Source organism: Zingiber officinale, chromosome 7B (genome assembly GCF_018446385.1).
Source record: "Zingiber officinale cultivar Zhangliang chromosome 7B, Zo_v1.1, whole genome shotgun sequence".
NCBI classification, from domain to species: Eukaryota; Viridiplantae; Streptophyta; class Magnoliopsida; order Zingiberales; family Zingiberaceae; genus Zingiber; species Zingiber officinale.
The window spans coordinates 112,683,035-112,703,673 of record NC_055999.1 but is presented as its reverse complement, the minus strand read 5'-3'; the positions used below and the strand labels follow the sequence as shown (position 1 = coordinate 112,703,673).

General features: G+C 37.1%; 2 protein-coding genes across 2 annotated transcripts; both read left to right on the top strand.

Annotated features, from left to right (window-relative positions):
- Nucleotides 1-5,061: 5,061 nt before the first annotated feature.
- Nucleotides 5,062-7,208, top strand: LOC122004079 (ferritin-3, chloroplastic-like). Its single transcript, XM_042559014.1, has 8 exons — nt 5,062-5,221; nt 5,510-5,593; nt 5,673-5,733; nt 5,812-5,899; nt 6,272-6,333; nt 6,415-6,480; nt 6,803-6,866; nt 6,964-7,208. The coding sequence occupies exons 1-8, from the start codon at nt 5,082-5,084 to the stop codon at nt 6,996-6,998; spliced, it is 600 nt and encodes a 199-aa protein (XP_042414948.1). The 5' UTR covers nt 5,062-5,081; the 3' UTR covers nt 6,999-7,208.
- A 7,479-nt stretch (nt 7,209-14,687) lies between these two features.
- LOC122006951 (ferritin-3, chloroplastic-like) lies at nt 14,688-16,820 on the top strand. Its single transcript, XM_042562659.1, has 8 exons — nt 14,688-14,847; nt 15,136-15,219; nt 15,299-15,359; nt 15,441-15,528; nt 15,893-15,954; nt 16,036-16,101; nt 16,424-16,487; nt 16,585-16,820. Exons 1-8 carry the CDS (start codon nt 14,708-14,710, stop codon nt 16,617-16,619), a joined length of 600 nt encoding a protein of 199 aa, XP_042418593.1. The 5' UTR covers nt 14,688-14,707; the 3' UTR covers nt 16,620-16,820.
- The last annotated feature ends 3,819 nt before the right edge of the window (nt 16,821-20,639 follow it).

Genomic DNA, 20,639 nt, shown 5'->3' with positions numbered 1-20,639 from the left:
ACTTTTGACTATTTGTCTTTGATATGCTTAGTAATGAAAATAATATGTTGCATTAATTGTGTTTCCTATTTATTTCGGTTAATCACTGCCCAATACATGTTACCTGTTTGATTGATTGTTTGATTGCATCTCGTATTGGTCTTGTACCTGATCTATCATGCTCATGGGTAGTGATATAACCACGTTTCACATGTTCAGGACCTAGGTTTGATACCTTATTGATCAGTATATCTTGATATGATTCATTCGCTTTTGTGCACATTATGATATGTCCAGAGGTTGGATTAGTATATTACCATGCTTAGTGACATGCACCATTTGCATGATCGCATGCTGTGCGATAGATTGCTCCATTATTGTCGAGCACATTGCCAGTTTCATCACTGTTCGGTGCTCCGTTGTGACGCTCATGGGTAGCGAGATACAGCGTGGTAGCACGTCAGTTTGACTCTTCCGGTGCTCCGTTGATCCGCTCAGGGGTAGTGTGACGCAGCGTGTAGCACGTTAGAGATTCCTCCCCGTCATACCCGGAGTTGAGAGCATTGCGCTCCCCATTTATGATTTGGGGTAGGAGTACGTATGTACTCGACAGATCCCGTCCACTCGATCACCATCGTGAGTAGTGTTGCTGAGTGCACGGTTGTCACAGCCCTATCCACTTAGTCCCACTTTTGTTGTGAGTTGGCTGACTGGCGTCAGGGGTGACCATGACATTGGCATCATATGCATGATGCATTTATTGTTTGTGTTTGTGTTTGTTGCACTTATATGCTGCACATTGCTTGGATACCTTGATTGACATGCATACAGGTCTTCTATACCTTTCGGACTGTTTGTCCTTTTACCGGGTCCTGGTTAGTACAGATTTCTCTCCTGTCTTCTTCGGTTTGTAGTTACCTTTATCTTTATCAGGAGACTGTACGCATGATTAGTGCTAGGTGTTATTTCTTTACTTTGCATATCAATTGTACCTGCTGAGTGTTGGACTCACCCCGCCTCCATTGTTGTTATTTTCAGGTTGATGCTGTCAGGAGGGAGTTCCAGTCGCTAGTCCCACTGCACGTAGTGCTACTCCGCTGCTGGTTTTTGAGTTGTTTCATTTTAGCTTTTCGCTATCAGACTTTATTTTAGTTTTGTTTTGGACTTACATATGGATATTGTATGGAATCTTTCCGTTGGATGAACTTTTCGTATGATTTGGATTTACTCTACTACATGCCTGCCTAAACGGCAGAAGAGGTAAGAAAAAAATCGGATTTGGGCTTTACGAGTGTAGTTGAGTAGGGTTGATTTCGAGTCAGAGTATTATTACTGCGTGGTTGTGTCAGCCAGAGGCTGAATATATATATATAAACTGCGTGGTGATTGATTTTCATTACCGTTATTATTCCAGCCGCCTGTGGCTGAGTATTTAGTGCTTGTAGAAAATTTTGATTGTCCGCCGTACAGGGGAGATGCTATCGAAATTTTCTCGGACAGGGACTCTTCTGGGGGCGTGACAGCTATGGAGCTACTAGAGGCGCCTTCAACAGGAGTTGGAGGCGCCTTTGCAACCTTAAGGCAGAAGGCGCCTTCAACCAGCCATGGAAGGCGCCTTTGTCCAAGCAATCTGACCGTTGGCAGAATGGATAAAGTTTTATCTTTTGCTTTGCTGGAGGGGCCTTCCAGTCCTATGGAAGGTGCCTTCAGCTTGTGTATAAGGTTTTCCAGGGGCTATAAAAAGACCCCTAGACCTAGGAAAGAAACAACAAATTGTGTATTGATTTCCTAGCAATAGTCTGAGCTGTTAACGAGTGTAAGAGGCTTCTCCGCCTTTAGTAAAGGAGACTTTTTAAGAGATTTCATTTGGCTTGGATTAACAATCACCTAAGTTGTAACCAAGTAAATTCTGGTGCCTCTTTTTTTAGTTTCTTATTGTTTAATTTTATCTTTATGCTATTACTGCTAACCTGAGTTGAAAGATCGAGAAACGTATTTTAGTGTTTCAGGCAACTCAACCCTCTCCAGTCGGCCGACCCGAACCAACAATAGAGTGGTAATATTCTAAACAATGACGAATATCACTAAGTTTCTCATGAGGATATTCTTAAAATTTAGATACCTATATGAATAAATGAAAAAAACAAACATAACTATTAATTTATACTAAAATACTAACATAAACACAAATATCGTATACTCACTACTACTTCAAAATTATATGTTGGAGAGTCATAATGGTTAAAAGTCATTGTATTTGTGCTAATAGACAATAAGTGAAAGTGTATTCTATCACTGGCAATAGGTATAAAAATATACTTAACTCCTCCATCTTCCATATCCATTTTTATGAAGTGTTGTGGAAGTCTTCCACAAACATTTTGATGTTGACTGTAATTGTGCATAAATATATAATTAACCAACTAATATAACATATTCAATCATGATATATTACTAGATAATTTTAGTTCCTTACAGTGAACCTGGATGAAGAATATACAAACTTGTTATATGGCCTACTAGACGAGGCCCTCCTAAATAGAATTGAACAATAGATATCAATTAGATCACCGATTGTAAAAATAGAACCATTTACACTATATAAGAAGGAAGTCATAGTTGAACAAAAAGGTGCATCATGCAAAACAAATTTGAAAGTAGGCCTCCAAGGAAAATCAATTGTAAATTATTAAATGTGTAACATAATTAAATAACTATGTAATGAGGGCTTGAAACTACCAATGAATTTTGATAAAAAGTTGTCGATGGATTTTCAGATTTCAAGAAAATAGCGTGGTGGTTAAGGACAATGCAAACCAATACAAAATCAAATCAAAGGAATGCAAGTTAAAGTGTGACAAAGTCTAAACATGTGTAAGAGATGGGGACTACAATAGAAATGTGAAACATACCTGATCGAGAGGTTGAATTACAATACAAGGTGAGTGATCCAAGATAGGAGAGGAGAGAGATGACTAACATCATGATACAGAATGAGAAGTCAAACTAAACCCTAAGCTTGAATGGGAGAGGGAAGATTATCAGTAGATCCTAAGTCACTTTCGGCGAGCAGATAGATCTACGTGGAGGGTTTCGACTTTTGAGGAAATTGTTTTCGACGACCTAATAGAGAGAGAGGAGATTTAATTTTTGTGTACCTTCAGAAGAGGTGTGAAGGCGCCGTCAATCCTCATGAAGGTGCCTTTCAACGTGGCAGAGACGTTGGTGACTATGCCACTAAGGATAAAACTTTAACCACACTAAAGGCGTCTTGGATCCTTTTGGAGGTGGCTCCGAGCCACATCAGCCAACGGTAACATCATCTCAGGAGACTATAAAAAACTCCATGGAGTAAGGAATTTAACAACAATCATTGTATTGATTTTCCTAGCTTTTTTTTAGCATTCAAAGTTTGTAAGAGGCTACTCCGCCTGCACGAAGAAGATTTTTCTTAGTGAAGCTTATAATTGTCTTGGATTAACAATCACCTAGGTTGTAACCAAGTAAATCTTTTTATTCACTTACTTTATTTTTGTTATTGATTTTAATGTTAATTATTTGTGATTAATTAATTTGACTATCCTTGCTAAGTAAAAGTCGATTAACTTATTTTCAGGATTATTCACCCCCTCTAACCAGTCTAATACAGTCTACCCGTTATAAGATTTTAAAATTGATAAAACTCTATGTCACGCCCACCAATGAATTTTGATTAAAAGTTATCGATGGATTTTCAGATTTCAAGAAAATAGCGTGGTGGTTAAGGACAATGCAAACCAATACAAAATCAAATCAAAGGAATGCAAGTTAAAGTGTGGCAAAGTCTAAACATGTGTAAGAGATGGGGACTACAATAGAAATATGAAACATACCTGATCGAGAAGTTGAAATACAATACTAGGTCAGCGATCCAAGATAGGAGAGGAGACAGATGACCAACGTTGGGATACAGAAGGAGAAGTCAAACTAAACCCTAAACTTGAATGGGAGAGGGAAAGATTATCAATAGATCCTAAGTCACATTCGGCGAGTTGATAGATCTACGTGGAGGATTTCGACTTTTGAGGAAATTGTTTTCGACGAGCTAATAGAGAGAGAGGAGATTTAATTTCTGTGAACTGGGAGAGCGAAGAGATGTCGAGATTATATGCATCCGAATCAAATATTTTTTTTTATTTTGAATATGTTGCTCTGATTTTTGGGAATGGGATAAGCAGTTGGCGAGAGGCGTATTATCGGAAATAAATGCACTTTTTGAAAAATAACAACTTTAGTGAGTTCTTTAATTAGGAATTCTGAAATTTTATAGGTGAGCTTTAGTCAATCACCGAATATCTTTTTGTACATTTACTTTCTTGATTTCTTTTAGAACGTTGTTTCACTGTAAATCAACACAAAGACCATGATCAACTGGGAAGCAACACGCGACTTCTGTGGGTCTCATTTGCTATTGTCTTCGCAACAAGCGCGAGGCTGCCACACGTCTTCCTTATTAGGGCATCCATGCGGATCCTCTCCACATTATATTTTTAAAAAATACATAAAAAAATATTTAAAAAAAAGACGGGCTTTGCATTGGTTGCACGTGGGTGACGTGTAGCAGGGGCCACCAAAAAAAGTGGGCATTGATTACTTATTTACTTTTATTATTATTATTTTTTTTTGAAATCTAATTTTTTAAGGAGAGAATTAAAGATATTTGATATTCAACGAATTTATCTATAAATATTTACTTAATTAAATATTTAATTATAAATTTTAAAATATTTGAAAAATGAAATATCTGAATGATAATATGAAAATCAGATAAAAATATCAAAAAAAGGAAATGGAATTATTAGTTCCGTTTGCACCGTGGATGGCATTAAAAGCTATGAGCTGCCTTTTGTTTTCAAAAGTTTATTTTTTGTGGCTTAAAGATTCCTTTCACACGGTCGCCGAGGAAGAGAGTCGTGTGGAGATCGTGAGTCATCCACACGCGCATCCGACTGAAAATGATCTGACTGTCCACTTGTCGCCCATCCAGTCTCTCCCTCGCCCTTTTTATATCCCCGCGTCCTCACCCTTTCATTCCCCACCGATCATCCTTCGAGCGAGAAGACATGCCTCTCGAAGCTTCCGCGGCCGCTGCCTTGGAGGAGATCGGGAAGGAGCTCGCTCTGATTCCGACGTCCCCAGATCTGTCTTTGGGCCGTCAGAAATACGCCGATGAGTGCGAATCTGCCATCAATCAACAGATCAAGTCGGTTCTATTTCTCTCTCTCATTCATTTAACCTTATGTTTATTGTAATATTTTTTCCCTGCCATCGTTCATTCATCTTTTCAATGAAATTTCTTTGTCATTCTCGAGATAAATGACCTGGGATCTCCACAATGCGAGCGAGTTCTTAGCTGCCTTGTTAGTTGATAGTTCTTGGAAAACGCGTCTTGTTTGACTTACCTTTCGTTTGTTCTGTTCTTTAAATTCCTTCTATGAGAAATTTAATTAGATCAATCTCAGTGATCTCGTCAACATTGTTCCATTCGCAGTGTCGAATACAATAATTCGTACGTCTATCATGCCTTGTTCGCTTACTTCGATCGCGACAACGTTGCGCTGAAAGGCCTCGCAAAGTAAGTAGGCGTTTATTCTCTATTTTCATACATGTGTTGTGATTCTTGAGTATATTTGACTTGCTTTTGCTCATTACAGATTTTTCAAGGAGTCAAGTGAAGAGGAAAGGGACCATGCCGAGAAACTGATGGAATACCAAGTAAGTTACAGATTCAAATTTCAAGGTGTTTGTTATTGTCTCTGAACTACGACAACTGATTAATCTCTCCGTGATCAGAACAAGCGAGGAGGAAGAGTGAAACTCCAGTCTCTTGTTATGCCACCGTTTGAATTCGATCATCCCGAGAAGGGAGAAGCATTGCATGGTAAGTTCGAATCTGTGCATCAGCACAAATCTACTCTGTCGTTTTATGTAACTGTTGCATATAAATATTTGTTTCGTCCATTCTCCTCAATATCGATGAACTCTATCCTGTTATTACTTATTCATTAACGATGTTCCAGGAAAGAGACTTTTTTTTTTAAACAAGGATGGCGACTATTCCTAAATTTTTACAATTTAATGTTGGCTCCAAGAATCCTAATATTTTCATTCGGAATCCTAAATTTTTACATCGAGATTGAATTATTTGGTTTTGTACCATACCATTTTATTTATTTTTTTTACTACTCTGCTAAGTTTGATCGAACCTTAGATTTTGTAGAGTCTTTGGTGACATTGTTTTGCTTTGTTTCAGCTATGGAATTGACTTTGGCTCTTGAGAAGTTGACGAACGAGAAGCTGATCCAGCTACACAATGTAAGTGATACTGAACCATGGTCCAATTAGTTAGCGTTATCTCATATTTTAACTTTTACATTGTCTTGAAATTTAATCCAGATTGCTGAAAATTGCAACGATGCTCAACTGGCTGACTTTATTGAGAGTGAATTTCTCGGAGAGCAGGTGACATAATTATGAGGATGGTTTAGCTGATTGTCAACTTTGACACAATTGTTAATTTGTTCAGAAAAATTCAACATAATATCAATAAAATCAGAAAAATTATAGACAAAAACCTATAATAAGATTGAAAGGTCAAGGTAAAAAAAGAAAGCAAAAGCTTTATTTCCAGTTTCTACTCTCCAATAACCAATCTCTATACCGCTATTAGAATACTGTTGGAGTAAATAAGTAATAGCAAACTTATGAACATGTCAAACAACAAGTTAGAAAAATCAAATTTGCTTGCTACTGCTGAAATTTGTAATCTTCATCTTTTTTTTAGGTGGAAGCCATAAAGAAGATATCTGAGTACGTTGCTCAGCTGAGAAGGATAGGGAAAGGACATGGTAAGGATTCCATTATTAAGATAATCTCTAGATGTCTGTTTTGAAATGTTGTAGATAACCTTCAGATGTCTTTTTTGTGATTGGGTATTATATGCAGGGGTTTGGCATTTCGACCAGATGCTCCTCCATTAGTGAGATGTTGTGGCTGCCTAAAGTGTTGAGGTCCTGATCAGTTACATCTGTCTCTAGCTGTAGGTTGTCATTTGCTTCATTCTGTATGTGTAATCTTTATTGCTGTCGAAAGTAGAGAGCAGAACCAGACGGGGTTTCTGGAGGAAATAATATTTGATGTATGACGTCTAGTCTCGATTGACTATGAAACTTGGTTCAAGCATTCGCAATCAACTACATTAACACTACATGTTGGAATAAACAAATGCAATTGTGGGTGGTTGTCATCACTTGAATGGGTTGACCTAATGCCATGGATTTGGGATCCTTCGTTCATAAAAAAAAGTGAATTAGGGGATGGATCACTTATAATTACGACTAGATTATGGCCGTGATCCGGTCATAATTGGTTATGCTTCCTCCCTTGGTTCACTTTGCCTAGATTATAGTTTGGGTTGAGGCAAGTGGTCGGAGGCCACCGAGTGGTCGGAGGCCGCCTCCCGCTCGTCGCCCGACAGCTTGGCAACTTGCCCATTGCTGGCGACCTCCAAGCGGCCTTTGGTTACCCGTCATGGCCCAAACTATAACAGGGGGTAGTGCGATCCAGCTGCAATTGCAAGTGGTCAATTCCCCAGTCCATTTTTTTTTGGACCATGGGCTCTATGCTCATTAAACATAGAGTGATTGTTCTATTTGTTTAATATTTTACTTTCTTTAATTATTCAAAGGAGTATAACTGCTATTTTAGACGCTCATTGAGTAAATCTACAAAGTCCCAATTTGAATAAAGGAGTTTGTTCATAGTGAAATTGTTATTTTACTATGGGAAGCCTCATTAAAATAGATCAAATTGTATTCTTGGATTCGAGAACTAAATTTTCTAGACCAATTGTGTTGATAAATTTGAATAAGCTTTCTCTACAAGGTTTATGAATTGGGATTGGAAGTGGAACATTTTTCAAATCATTAGTTTATGAAACTATTCCCATCCATTTTCTCTCTTGCAGACCATTGGGAATAAGAAGGATGGGAGTATGAACACACGCCTAATAGATTAGGAGAGTAAGTCTCCAAAGGAGCGTGTAGATGAGTAATATGTGAGCGCATGGAATGTGCTAAGGTGCTAATGGAGTTCTAGGGGCCTTGATAGTTGATACAAGTACGAGAGAAGGGGGAGGGGCAAATAATAAGTACTTGTGAAAGATAATCAGGATGACCTTTTTTTTTTTTTTGGCTCTAGTAGATGTGATGCTGCCGAAATCTGTGCGGCTTAAAATTCTCTCATGATGTGGTCGGACCTGTATGGATTGTACAGAGTATCACAGAGTCATCTCGGTAAAGTTCCTATACTTAAATCATAGTGGGATCATGTAAGGAATAGAATATAGACAAAAAAATTATCATTAGACACCGTAGATTCCCTTTTACACCACTTCGAATCATACTATGAAACTCTAATAGGAAATTTAGGGTCCCAATTTTAGGGTTGTGAATTTCGAGTCCAGTGTTAGAAGGACAATTTTACCTGGGGCATCACTACGTGATGTCTCGAGTTGCTTTCGAATGTTCAATGTCCCAGTACCCCATTCCAACACCATGACCCAACTTTCTGACTTGGCCTCCTGAATCACTTTTATAGCTCAAGAGTCCTAACACATCACGCTCCATATGCAAGATCACATCCCAAGCTCCTTTAATCATATTTCATTCAACTTCACTTCTTAGTTTGACATGAAGAGAGAACTAGTAGCCCCTAGGACGTAACACAGATGGTAGACTCATGGTATCTCTGACGTAATAATCAGGGATCGATTCTCAGGAACTGACGACCTATGATTTTCCTACCATGCACCTAATACCTATGTACTTACATTTACCTCCCTCCATATCCGTGGATCAAATACTAGGAGGACTCCTAAGATAGTGGATCTACCTTTTTGAAGAGAAAACTAGTGATAATACCCCTACAACCCACAATCTCAATATCCAATAACCTAGATTTCATAGCAAGATTCTCCAAGTGGTATGGAAGGGAATATATGGTATGTTAGCTTTGCTTCTTCTATATTTTTATTATTCTATTCCTTCTATGATTCTATGATAATTTAAATAGAGATTGTTAGGTTATAATGGTTGCAAATAAAGTTTCATATTAAAAATATATGAAAAAAATCATGGATTTATAAGAGAAAGATATCTCCATTAGTATGAGACATTTGAGGTAGAGTCCAAAAATAAATCATAAAAGCTTAGGCCTAAAGTGGAGAATATAATACCATTATAGAGATATCTTAATTCTTTTGGTCCTAGCAATTAGTATTAGAGCCCGAATTTCTAGAAGGACTAACCGCCGACTATGCACAAGTCATAGTCTAATCGAGCCATATGGGTGGACTATTGACTTCTAATGAAGGAAGTGGGGGCTCTCATGTCTGGATTAAGATGACCAGACATCAGGCAGAGAAGTCTTAGTTGTGCCTAGGAAAGGAAGTCCTAGTAGATCGATTAGAACGAGGGGCAGAAAAGTCTTACTGGGTCAAGGATCAGATGACATCAAGCGAATAGGCTTGAGGAAGCGGTCCATCGTTTGAAGGGGGATTGTTAGGATGCAATAGTTGTAAACAAAGTTTCACATTGAAAACATATGAAATTGATTATAGACTTATAAAGGAAAGATATTTGCATTGGTATGAGGCCTTTGGAGTAGAGACCAAAAATAAAATCATGAGTATTTAGGCCTAAAAGTGGACAATATCATATCATTGTAGAGATATATTAATTTTTTTAGTCCTAACATCAGAGGGACCTTACTAGGATGACTTCAAGCTCTCTCTAACATGTTTTGATCCATGTAGGTTTGACCACATCATAAGAGAAAGCTTCGTCAGTAACTTCCAATAAGGCTGCTCTATTTTGTGATAGGATCATATATCAATAATAATATAAGCGGATGGTATGTCTCCAGTAGACCTAGGAGGAAAGCCGCTCAAAATAGGTGGCAATGTTGATGGTATTGTGTTGGAGTGTTGTCGGATGTGTTAGAATTGTTGACATCACTAGAGGGAGGCTGAATAGTGATTCACTTTGTTTCAATCAATCGACCGTGTGCTCACTTGCAAAAGGTTAATATGCAGTGGAAAAATAAAAAGAAACAAACGAAAAACAAACATAAACTTGAGTTTTTTTATGTGATTCGGCCCCCCCCCCCCCCCCCCACACACACACACATTCCAACTCTATAGCCTGACATCCTAACATAAATACCACTATTCTTTCTCTTTGTCAAAGACCTTCCAGAAACGGGCGCGACGCCGAGTATCTTGTCGTACTCGATGTCATAGTCCTTCTTGTTATCCAGCTCCACGACATCCTCCTCATCCATGTCGTAGTCGATGTCAATTTTTTTTTCTTTTCCCCTTCCCCTTCCAAAACAACTTTTACTTCTTTTATATTTTTTCAACATTACTTTTAGATACCTCAATCAATTGTACTCCTTTCTATGTCATGTTTATGGAAGGATCGAAGATTTCTGTCTTACTCCTCTTCCTCTAAGGTACCATCTTGAGGCATATAGGACTATCAATAGTAGCAACTCTATAATTATAGTGACTTCGGTCACATCTTCTCCTAGTCCTGGTTTTAGAAGCAACTAGTTCAAGATGAGGATCCACTACATGGTCTCTTGGTTCAGACTGGATAACTTTATCTTCTATCATTTTAAGTAATTATTTCACCCTTTTATTTATTTGAATATTTTTTTTATTATTAGCTCCTTGATTTAGTTTTGATGAATAATGCAGTTACGACATTCACTATTACTAGGGTATCTTGCTTCTATAGCAAGTAATGATGATGTCTCAGATGGATGCGAAAAATCATCGAGATAAGGAAGATTTTCAACCAATATATTTTCAAAAGGAGTAGGGACTAGCTCAACAATAACTTATCAAAAAAAATAAAATTATTTAGAAATTGACAATAACTTAGAAATGAAGAGGAGCCTTGGCGTAACGGTAAAGTTGTTGATAAATGACCAAAAGGTCACGAGTTTTAATCCTGTAAATAGCCTCTTATAAAAAAGTGGGGTAAAATTGCGTACAATGGATCCTTCTATGAGACCCCGTATGGCAGGAGCTTCATACACCGAGTTACCCTTTTTTTTATTTAGAAATTGTCAATGAAAGAAAGTTAGGTGAAATTCTTGATATTTACCTCTCTAAATGAGATTTAGCTCAACAATGCCCTAACCTTACTAATATATATAGGAGTAGTCATCCACTTATTTATTCATGTCTATTCATTATTATAATATGATCTCTGATTGAGACATGCTCCAAAAATCAAACTTATTTCATAAACTAAGTATTACATACATACTAATGTCATCCATATAAAAAATCAAATTGACTAACAAAAAATAATTTATAGCCAAAAGACCCGCAAATCCCTTTAGGTAAGGAAGTGAGATGGTTGTTTGATATATTTTAGAGAAATAAATTGATCAATAACTTCAACTCAATTGAATCTACCTAGATTGTCAAAAACTCGTAAATCCCTTTAGGTAAGGAAGTGAGATGGTTGTTTGATATATCTTAGAGAAATAAATTGATCAATAACTTCAACTCAATTGAAGCTACCTAAATTGTCAAAATCATCAATAATATCTAGAAGATTTATAGGAATCTTATATGTAATAGAAGAAAACAATACACAAATAAATATATATATATACAAAATATACAATTTACAAAATACTAAAACATCATCATTTACTTCAATTCTATAGGACTATATTTAAAGAAACTCAATTTTTGATCTAGTAGGTTCTTTTATAAAAAAAAAAAAATGAGCAAGAAAGAGGTCACCGTATGCATTAGTTGAATTTATAGGAACTTAAACATCTTTGTCTAGAATACCAAGCAATAGAGACACATCTCTTCTGGTGAAAGTAACTAGAACACCTGAAAATCCAAAATATTTGAGACGTTGAATTCCAAATATGAAATATATTCACCAATAGATCCACAATTTACTTAATATCTTATATATCTAAAAAAAATAGTAAAAGTGAACTGTTTAATGATATCTTTGTGTGTATCATGTAAATGAACAGAATCATGTTGCTTTCCTTTACTTATTGTACAACCAAAAAAATATTAAAGTGACCTAAAACAATAGTCCATTGGAATTTTTGCCAACACCTACAATTTTAAAAAATAAAAATTAATAAATGAAAAAACCAAATTCTCACATTCCTATTAATTTGATGATGCACAAAGTGTGGTTACTGTAAGTACCCTGGGTTGATTTTGATACGATCAGCCAAGTTAAGTTAGTTCATGTTTATTTTTTATGCCTTGTGTCTAAGTGTGCAAGAGCTTAGGAACACAAAAAGTCAAGCGAAAGACACAGCGGATGAGAAGGATGATATGGGAAGTGAGTCGACGGGCTCGGTACATCCGAGTGACGATAAACTATGGAAGAGTATACTGGTGGAGCGAGGACACACACAACAATCCGAGGGACGAGAAGTCAGGGAGGAAACCTGCTTAAAGAGAAGACTGGAGTTGAGTTCGGGTGAGCCCAATTCCGAACAGTCGGAGCATCTCCCAAACGAGAATGGGAAAGAGATTGTTCAAATGAATAGTGCTCGAGAAGCCTCCAATGGCTTTGGAGGTGTCTTAAGCTTCGGTAGAGAAGTTGTCGCATTCGAGACCCGAGGTGCCTCAAATGTGCCTGAGGCGCCTAGCATAAAAAAGCACGAAGGCGCCTTGAGCGAACTCGAATGTACCTTAAGCAGAGGTGTGAAGGCGTCGTCAATCCTCATGAAGGTGCCTTTCAACGTGGCAGAGACATTGGTGACTATGCCACTAAGGATAAAACTTTAACCACACTAGAGGCGTCTTAGATCCTTTTGGAGGTGCCTCCGAGCCACATCAACCAATGGTAACATCATCTCAGGAGACTATAAAAAACACCATGGAGTTGCGAATTTAACAACAATAATTGTATTGATTTTCCTTGTTTTTTTTAAGCATTCAAAGTTTGTAAGAGACTACTACGCCTGCACGAAAGAGATTTTTCTTAGTGAAGCTTATAATTGTCTTGGATTAACAATCACCTAGGTTGTAACCAAGTAAATCTTTTTATTCTCTTACTTTATTTTTGTTATTGATTTTAATGTTAATTATTTGTGAGTAATTAATTTGACTATCCTTGCTAAGTAAAAGTCGATTAACTTATTTTCAGGATTATTCACCCCCTCTAACCAGTCTAATACAGTCTACCCGTTATAAGATTTTAAAATTGATAAAACTCTATGTCACGCCCACCAATGAATTTTGATTAAAAGTTATCGATGGATTTTCAGATTTCAAGAAAATAGCGTGGTGGTTAAGGACAATGCAAACCAATACAAAATTAAATCAAAGGAATGCAAGTTAAAGTGTGACAAAGTCTAAACATGTGTAAGAGATGGAGACTACAATAGAAATATGAAACATACCTGATCGAGAAGTTGAAATACAATACTAGGTCAGCGATCCAAGATAGGAGAGGAGACAGATGACCAACGTCAGGATACAGAATGAGAAGTCAAACTAAACCCTAAACTTGAATGGGAGAGGGAAAGATTATCAATAGATCCTAAGTCACTTTCGGCGAGCTGATAGATCTACGTGGAGGATTTCGACTTTTGAGGAAATTATTTTCGACGAGCTAATAGAGAGAGAGGAGATTTAATTTCTGTGAACTGGGAGAGCGAAGAGATGTCTAGATTGTATGCATCCGAATCAAATATTTTTTTTTTATTTTGAATATGTTGCTCTGATTTTTGGGAATGGGATAAGCAGTTGGCGAGAGGCGTATTATCTGAAATAAATGCACTTTTTGAAAAATAACTACTTTAGTGTGTTCTTTAATTAGGAATTCTGAAATTTTATAGGTGAGCTTTAGTCAATCACCGAATATCTTTTTGTACATTTACTTTCTTGATTTCTTTTAGAACGTTGTTTCACTTTAAATCAACACAAAGACCATGATCAACTGGGAAGCAACACGCGACTTCTGTGGGTCTCATTTGCTATTGTCTTCGCAACAAGCGCGAGGCTGCCACACGTCTTCCTTATTAGGGCATCCATGCGGATCCTCTCCATAATATATTTTTAAAAAATACATAAAAAATATTATAAAAAAAGACGGGCTTTGCATTGGGGGCACGTGGGTGACGTGTAGCAGGGGCCACCAAAAAAAGTGGGCATTGATTACTTATTTAATTTTATTATTTTTTTTTTGAAATCTAATTTTTTAAGGAGAGAATTAAAGATATTTGATATTCAACGAATTTATCTATAAATATTTACTTAATTAAATATTTAATTATAAATTTTAAAATATTTGAAAAATGAAATATCTGAATGATAATATGAAAATCAGATAAAAATATCAAAAAAAGGAAATGGAATTATTAGTTCCGTTTGCACCGTGGATGGCATTAAAAGCTATGAGCTGCCTTTTGTTTTCAAAAGTTTATTTTTTGTGGCTTAAAGATTCCTTTCACACGGTCGCCGAGGAAGAGAGTCGTGTGGAGATCGTGAGTCATCCACACGCGCATCCGACTGAAAATGATCTGACTGTCCACTTGTCGCCCATCCAGTCTCTCCCCCGCCCTTTTTATATCCCCGCGTCCTCACCCTTTCATTCCCCACCGATCATCCTTCGAGCGAGAAGACATGCCTCTCGAAGCTTCCGCGGCCGCTGCCTTGGAGGAGATCGGGAAGGAGCTCGCTCTGATTCCGACGTCCCCAGATCTGTCTTTGGGCCGTCAGAAATACGCCGATGAGTGCGAATCTGCCATCAATCAACAGATCAAGTCGGTTCTATTTCTCTCTCACATTCATTTAACCTTATGTTTATTGTAATATTTTTTCCTTGCGATCGTTGATTCATCTTTTCGATGAAATTTCTTTGTCATTCTCGAGATAAATGACCTGGGATCTCCACAATGCGAGCGAGTTCTTAGCTGCCTTGTTAGTTGATAGTTCTTGGAAAACGCATCTTGTTTGACTTACCTTTCGTCTGTTCTGTTATTTAAATTCCTTCTATGTGAAATTTAATTAGATCAATCTCAGTGATCTCGTCAACATTGTTCCATTCGCAGTGTCGAATACAATAATTCGTACGTCTATCATGCCTTGTTCGCTTACTTCGACCGCGACAACGTTGCGCTGAAAGGCCTCGCAAAGTAAGTAGGCGTTTATTCTCTATTTTCATACATGTGTTGTGATTCTTGAGTATATTTGACTTGCTTTTGCTCATTACAGATTTTTCAAGGAGTCAAGTGAAGAGGAAAGGGAGCATGCCGAGAAACTGATGGAATACCAAGTAAGTTACAGATTCAAATTTCAAGGTGTTTGTTATTGTCTCTGAACTACGACAACTGATTCTAAATCTCTCCTTAATCAGAACAAGCGAGGAGGAAGAGTGAAACTCCAGTCTCTTGTTATGCCACCGTCTGAATTCGATCATCCCGAGAAGGGAGAAGCATTGCATGGTAAGTTCGAATCTGTGCATCAGCACAAATCTACTCTGTCGTTTTATGTAACTGTTGCATATAAATATTTGTTTCGTCCATTCTCCTCAATATCGATGAACTCTATCCTGTTATTACTTATTCATTAACGATGTTCCAGGAAAGAGACTTTTTTTTTTAAACAACGATGGCGACTATTCCTAAATTTTTACAATTTAATGTCGGCTCCAGGAATCCTATTATTTTCATTCGGAATCCTAAATTTTTACATCGAGATTGAATTATTTGGTTTTGTACCATTCCATTTTTTTATTTTTTTTTACTAAGTTTGATCGAACCTTAGATTTTGTAGAGTCTTTGGTGACATTGTTTTGCTTTGTTTCAGCTATGGAATTGACTTTGGCTCTTGAGAAGTTGACGAACGAGAAGCTGATCCAGCTACACAATGTAAGTGATACTGAACCATGGTCCAACTTGTTAGCGTTATCTCATATTTTAACTTTTACATTATCTTGAAATTTAATCCAGATTGCTGAAAATTGCAACGATGCTCAACTGGCTGACTTTATTGAGAGTGAATTTCTCGGAGAGCAGGTGACATAATTATGAGGATGGTTTAGTTGATTGTCAACTTTGACACAATTGTTAATTTGTTCAGAAAAATTCAACATAATATCAATAAAATCAGAAAAATTATAGACAAAAACCTAGAATAAAATTGAAAGGTCAAGGTAAAAAATGAAAGCAAAAGCTTTATTTCCAGTTTCTACTCTCCGGTAACAAATCTCTATACCGCTATTAGATTACTGTTGGAGCAAATAAGTAATAGCAAACTTATGAACATGTCAAACAACAAGTTAGAAAAATCAAATTTGCTTGCTACTGCTGAAATTTGTAATCTTCATCTCATTTTTAGGTGGAAGCCATAAAGAAGATATCTGAGTACGTTGCTCAGCTGAGAAGGATAGGGAAAGGACATGGTAAGGATTCCATTATTAAGATAATCTCTAGATGTCTGTTTTGAAATGTTGTAGATAACCTTCAGATGTCTTATTTGCGATTGGGTATTATATGCAGGGGTTTGGCATTTCGACCAGATGCTCCTCCATTAGTGAGATGCCGTGGCTGCCTAAAGTGTCGAGGTCCTGATCAGTTACATCTGTCTCTAGCTGTAGGTTGTCATTTGCTTCATTCTGTTTGTGTAATCTTTGATGCTGTCGAAAGTAGAGAGCAGAACCAGACGGGGTTTCTGGAGGAAATAATAATTGATGTATGACGTCTAGTCTCGATTGACAATGAAACTTGGTTCAAGCATTCGCAATCAACTACATTAACACTGCATGTTGTAATAAACATATGCAATTGTGGGTGGTTGTCTTCACTTGAAAGGGTTGACCTCATGCCATGGATTTGGGATCCTTCGTTCATAAAAAAAAAGTGAATTAGGGGATGGATCAGTTATAATTACGACTAGATTATAGCCGTGATCCGGTCATAATTGGTTATGCTTCCTCTCTTGGTTCACTTTGCCTAGATTGTAGTTTGGGTTGAGGCGAGTGGTCGGAGGCCACCTTCCGCTCGTCGCCCGGCAGCTTGGCAACTTGCCCACTGCTGGCGACCTCTGAGCGGCCTTTGGTTACCCGTCATGGCCCAAACTATAACAGGGGGTGGTGCGATCCAGCTGCAATTGCAAGTGGTCAATTCCCTAGTCCATTTTTTTTGGACCATGGGCTCTAGGCTCATTAAACCTAGAGTGATTGTTCTATTTGTTTAATATTTTACTTTCTTTAATTATTCAAAGGAGTATAACTGCTATTTTAGACTCTCATTGAGTAAATCTACAAAGTCCCAATTTGAATATAGGAGTTTGTTCATAGTGAAATTGTTATTTTACTATGGGAAGCCTCATTAAAATAGATCAAATTGTATTCTTGGATTCGAGAACTAAATTTTCTAGACCAATTGTGTTGATAAATTTGAATAAGCTTTCTCTACAAGGTTTATGAATTGGGATTGGAAGTGGAACATTTTTCAAATCATTAGTTTATGAAACTATTCCCATCCATTTTCTCTCTTGCAGACCATTGGGAATAAGAAGGATGGGAGTATGAACACACGCCTAATAGATTAGGACAGTAAGTCTCCAAAGGAGCGTGTAGATGAGTAATATGTGAGCGCATGGAATGTTCTAAGGTGCTAATGGAGTTCTAGGGGCCTTGATAGTTGATACAAGTACGAGAGAAGGGGGAGGGGCAAATAATAAGTACTTGTGAAAGATAATCAGGATGACCCCTTTTTTTTTTTTTTTTTGGCTCTAGTAGATGTGATGCTGCCGAAATCTGTGCGGCTTAAAATTCTCTCATGATGTGGTCGGACCTGTATGGATTGTACAGAGTATCACAGAGTCATCTCGGTAAAGTTCCTATACTTAAATCATAGTGGGATCATGTAAGGAATAGAATATAGACAAAAAAATTATCATTAGACACCGTAGATTCCCTTTTACACCACTTCGAATCATACTATGAAACTCTAATAGGAAATTTAGGGTCCCAATTTTAGGGTTGTGAATTTCGAGTCCAGTGTTAGAAGGACAATTTTACCTGGGGCATCACTACGTGATGTCTCGAGTTGCTTTCGAATGTTCAATGTCCCAGTACCCCATTCCAACACCATGACCCAACTTTCTGACTTGGCCTCCTGAATCACTTTTATAGCTCAAGAGTCCTAACACATCATGCTCCATATGCAAGATCACATCCCAAGCTCCTTTAATCATATTTCATTCAACTTCACTTCTTAGTTTGACATGAAGAGAGAACTAGTAGCCCCTAGGACGTAACACAGATGGTAGACTCATGGTATCTCTGACGTAATAATCAGGGATCGATTCTCAGGAACTGACGACCTATGGTTTTCCTACCATGCACCTAATACCTATGTACTTACATTTACCTCCCTCCATATCTGTGGATCAAATACTAGGAGGACTCCTAAGATAGTGGATCTACCTTTTTGAAGAGAAAACTAGTGATAATACCCCTACAACCCACAATCTCAATATCCAATAACCTAGATTTCATAGCAAGATTCTCCAAGTGGTATGGAAGGGAATATATGGTATGTTAGCTTTGTTTCTTCTATATTTTTATTATTCTATTCCTTCTATGATTCTATGATAATTTAAATAGAGATTGTTAGGTTATAATGGTTGCAAATAAAGTTTCATATTAAAAATATATGAAAAAAATCATGGATTTATAAGAGAAAGATATCTCCATTAGTATGAGACCTTTGAGGTAGAGTCCAAAAATAAACCTTAAAAGCTTAGGCCTAAAGTGGAGAATATCATACCATTATAGAGATATCATAATTCTTTTTTTCATAAGAATTAGTATTAGAGCTCGAATTGCTAGAAGAACTAACCACCGACTATGCACAAGTCATAGTCTAATCGAGCCATATGGGTGGAATATTGACTTCTAATGAAGGAAGTGGGGGCTCTCATGTCTGGATTAAGATGACCAGACATCAGGCAGAGAAGTCTTAGTTGTGCCTAGGAAAGGAAGTCCTAATAGATCGATTTGAACGAGGGGCAGAAAAGTCTTACTGGGTCAAGGATCAGATGACATCAAGCGAATAGGCTTGAGGAAGCTGTCCATTGTTTGAAGGGGGATTGTTAGGATGCAATAGTTGTAAACAAAGTTCCACATTGAAAACATATGAAATTGATTATAGACTTATAAAGGAAAGATATTTTCATTGGTATGAGGCCTTTGGAGTAGAGACCAAAAATAAAACCATGAGTATTTAGGCCTAAAAGTGGACAATATCATATCATTGTAGAGATATATTAATTTTTTTATTCCTAACATCAGAGGGACCTTACTAGGATGACTTCAAGCTCCCTCTAACATGTTTTGATCCATGTAGGTCTGACCACATTATAAGAGAAAGCTTCGTCAGTAACTTCTAATAAGCCTGCTCTATTTTGCGATAGGATCATATATCAATAGTAATATAAGCGAATGGTATGTCTCCAGTAGACCTAGGAGGAAAGCCGCTCAAAATAGGTGGCAATGTTGATGGTATTGTGTTGGAGTGTTGTCGGATGTGTTAGAATCGTTGACATCTCTAGACAGAGGGTGAATAGTGATTCACTTTGTTTCAATCAATCAACCGTGTGCTCATTTGCAAAAGGTTAATATGCAGTGGAAAAATAAAAAGAAATAAACGAAACACAAACATAAACTTGCATTTTTTATGTGATTCGGAACCCCCCGATTCCGACTCTTTGGCCTAACATCCTAACATAAATACCACTATTCTTTCTCTTTGTCAAAGACCTTCCAGAAACGGGTGCGACGCCGAGTATCTTGTCGTACTCGATGTCATAATCCTTCTTGTTATCCAGCTCCTCGACATCCTCCTCATCCATGTCGTAGTCGATGTCAATTTTTTTTCTTTTCCCCTTCCCCTTCCAAAACAACTTTTACTTCTTTTATATTTTTTCAACATTGCTTTTTGATACCTCAATCAATTGTACTCCTTTCTATGTCATGTTTATGGAAGGATCGAAGATTTCTGTCTTACTCCTCTTCCTCTAAGGTACCATCTTTAGGCATATAGGACTATCAATAGTAGCATCTCTATAATTATAGTGATTTCGGTCACATCTTCTCCTAGTCCTGGTTTTAGAAGCAACTAGTTCAAGATGAGGATCCACTACATGGTCACTTGGTTCAGACTGGATAACTTTATCTTCTATCATTTTAAGTAATTATTTCACCCTTTTATTTATTTGGATATTTTTTTTATTATTAGCTCCTTGATTTACTTTTGATGAATAATGCGGTTACGACATTCACTATTACTAGGGTATCTTGCTTCTATAGCAATTAATGATGATGTCTTTGATGGATGCGAAAAATCATCGAGATAAGGAAGATTTTCAACCAATATATTTTCAAAAGGAGTAGGGACTAGCTCAACAATAACTTATCAAAAAAAATAAAATTATTTAGAAATTGACAATAACTTAGAAATGAAGAGGAGCCTTTGCGTAACGATAAAGTTGTTGCTATATGACCAAAAGGTCACGAATTTGAATCCTGTAAATAGCTTCTTATAAA

Bases quoted from the DNA above. Each gene is read 5' to 3' on its own strand.
- LOC122004079 (XM_042559014.1), top strand. From the start codon at position 5,082: ATGCCTCTCGAAGCTTCCGCGGCCGCTGCCTTGGAGGAGATCGGGAAG. The intron at 5,734-5,811 runs GTAAGTTACAGA...CTCCGTGATCAG, and splicing joins AGAAACTGATGGAATACCAA to AACAAGCGAGGAGGAAGAGT. The intron at 6,334-6,414 runs GTAAGTGATACT...AATTTAATCCAG, and splicing joins AGCTGATCCAGCTACACAAT to ATTGCTGAAAATTGCAACGA.
- LOC122006951 (XM_042562659.1), top strand. From the start codon at position 14,708: ATGCCTCTCGAAGCTTCCGCGGCCGCTGCCTTGGAGGAGATCGGGAAG. The intron at 15,220-15,298 runs GTAAGTAGGCGT...TGCTCATTACAG, and splicing joins GCGCTGAAAGGCCTCGCAAA to ATTTTTCAAGGAGTCAAGTG. The intron at 16,102-16,423 runs GTGACATAATTA...TCTCATTTTTAG, and splicing joins GTGAATTTCTCGGAGAGCAG to GTGGAAGCCATAAAGAAGAT.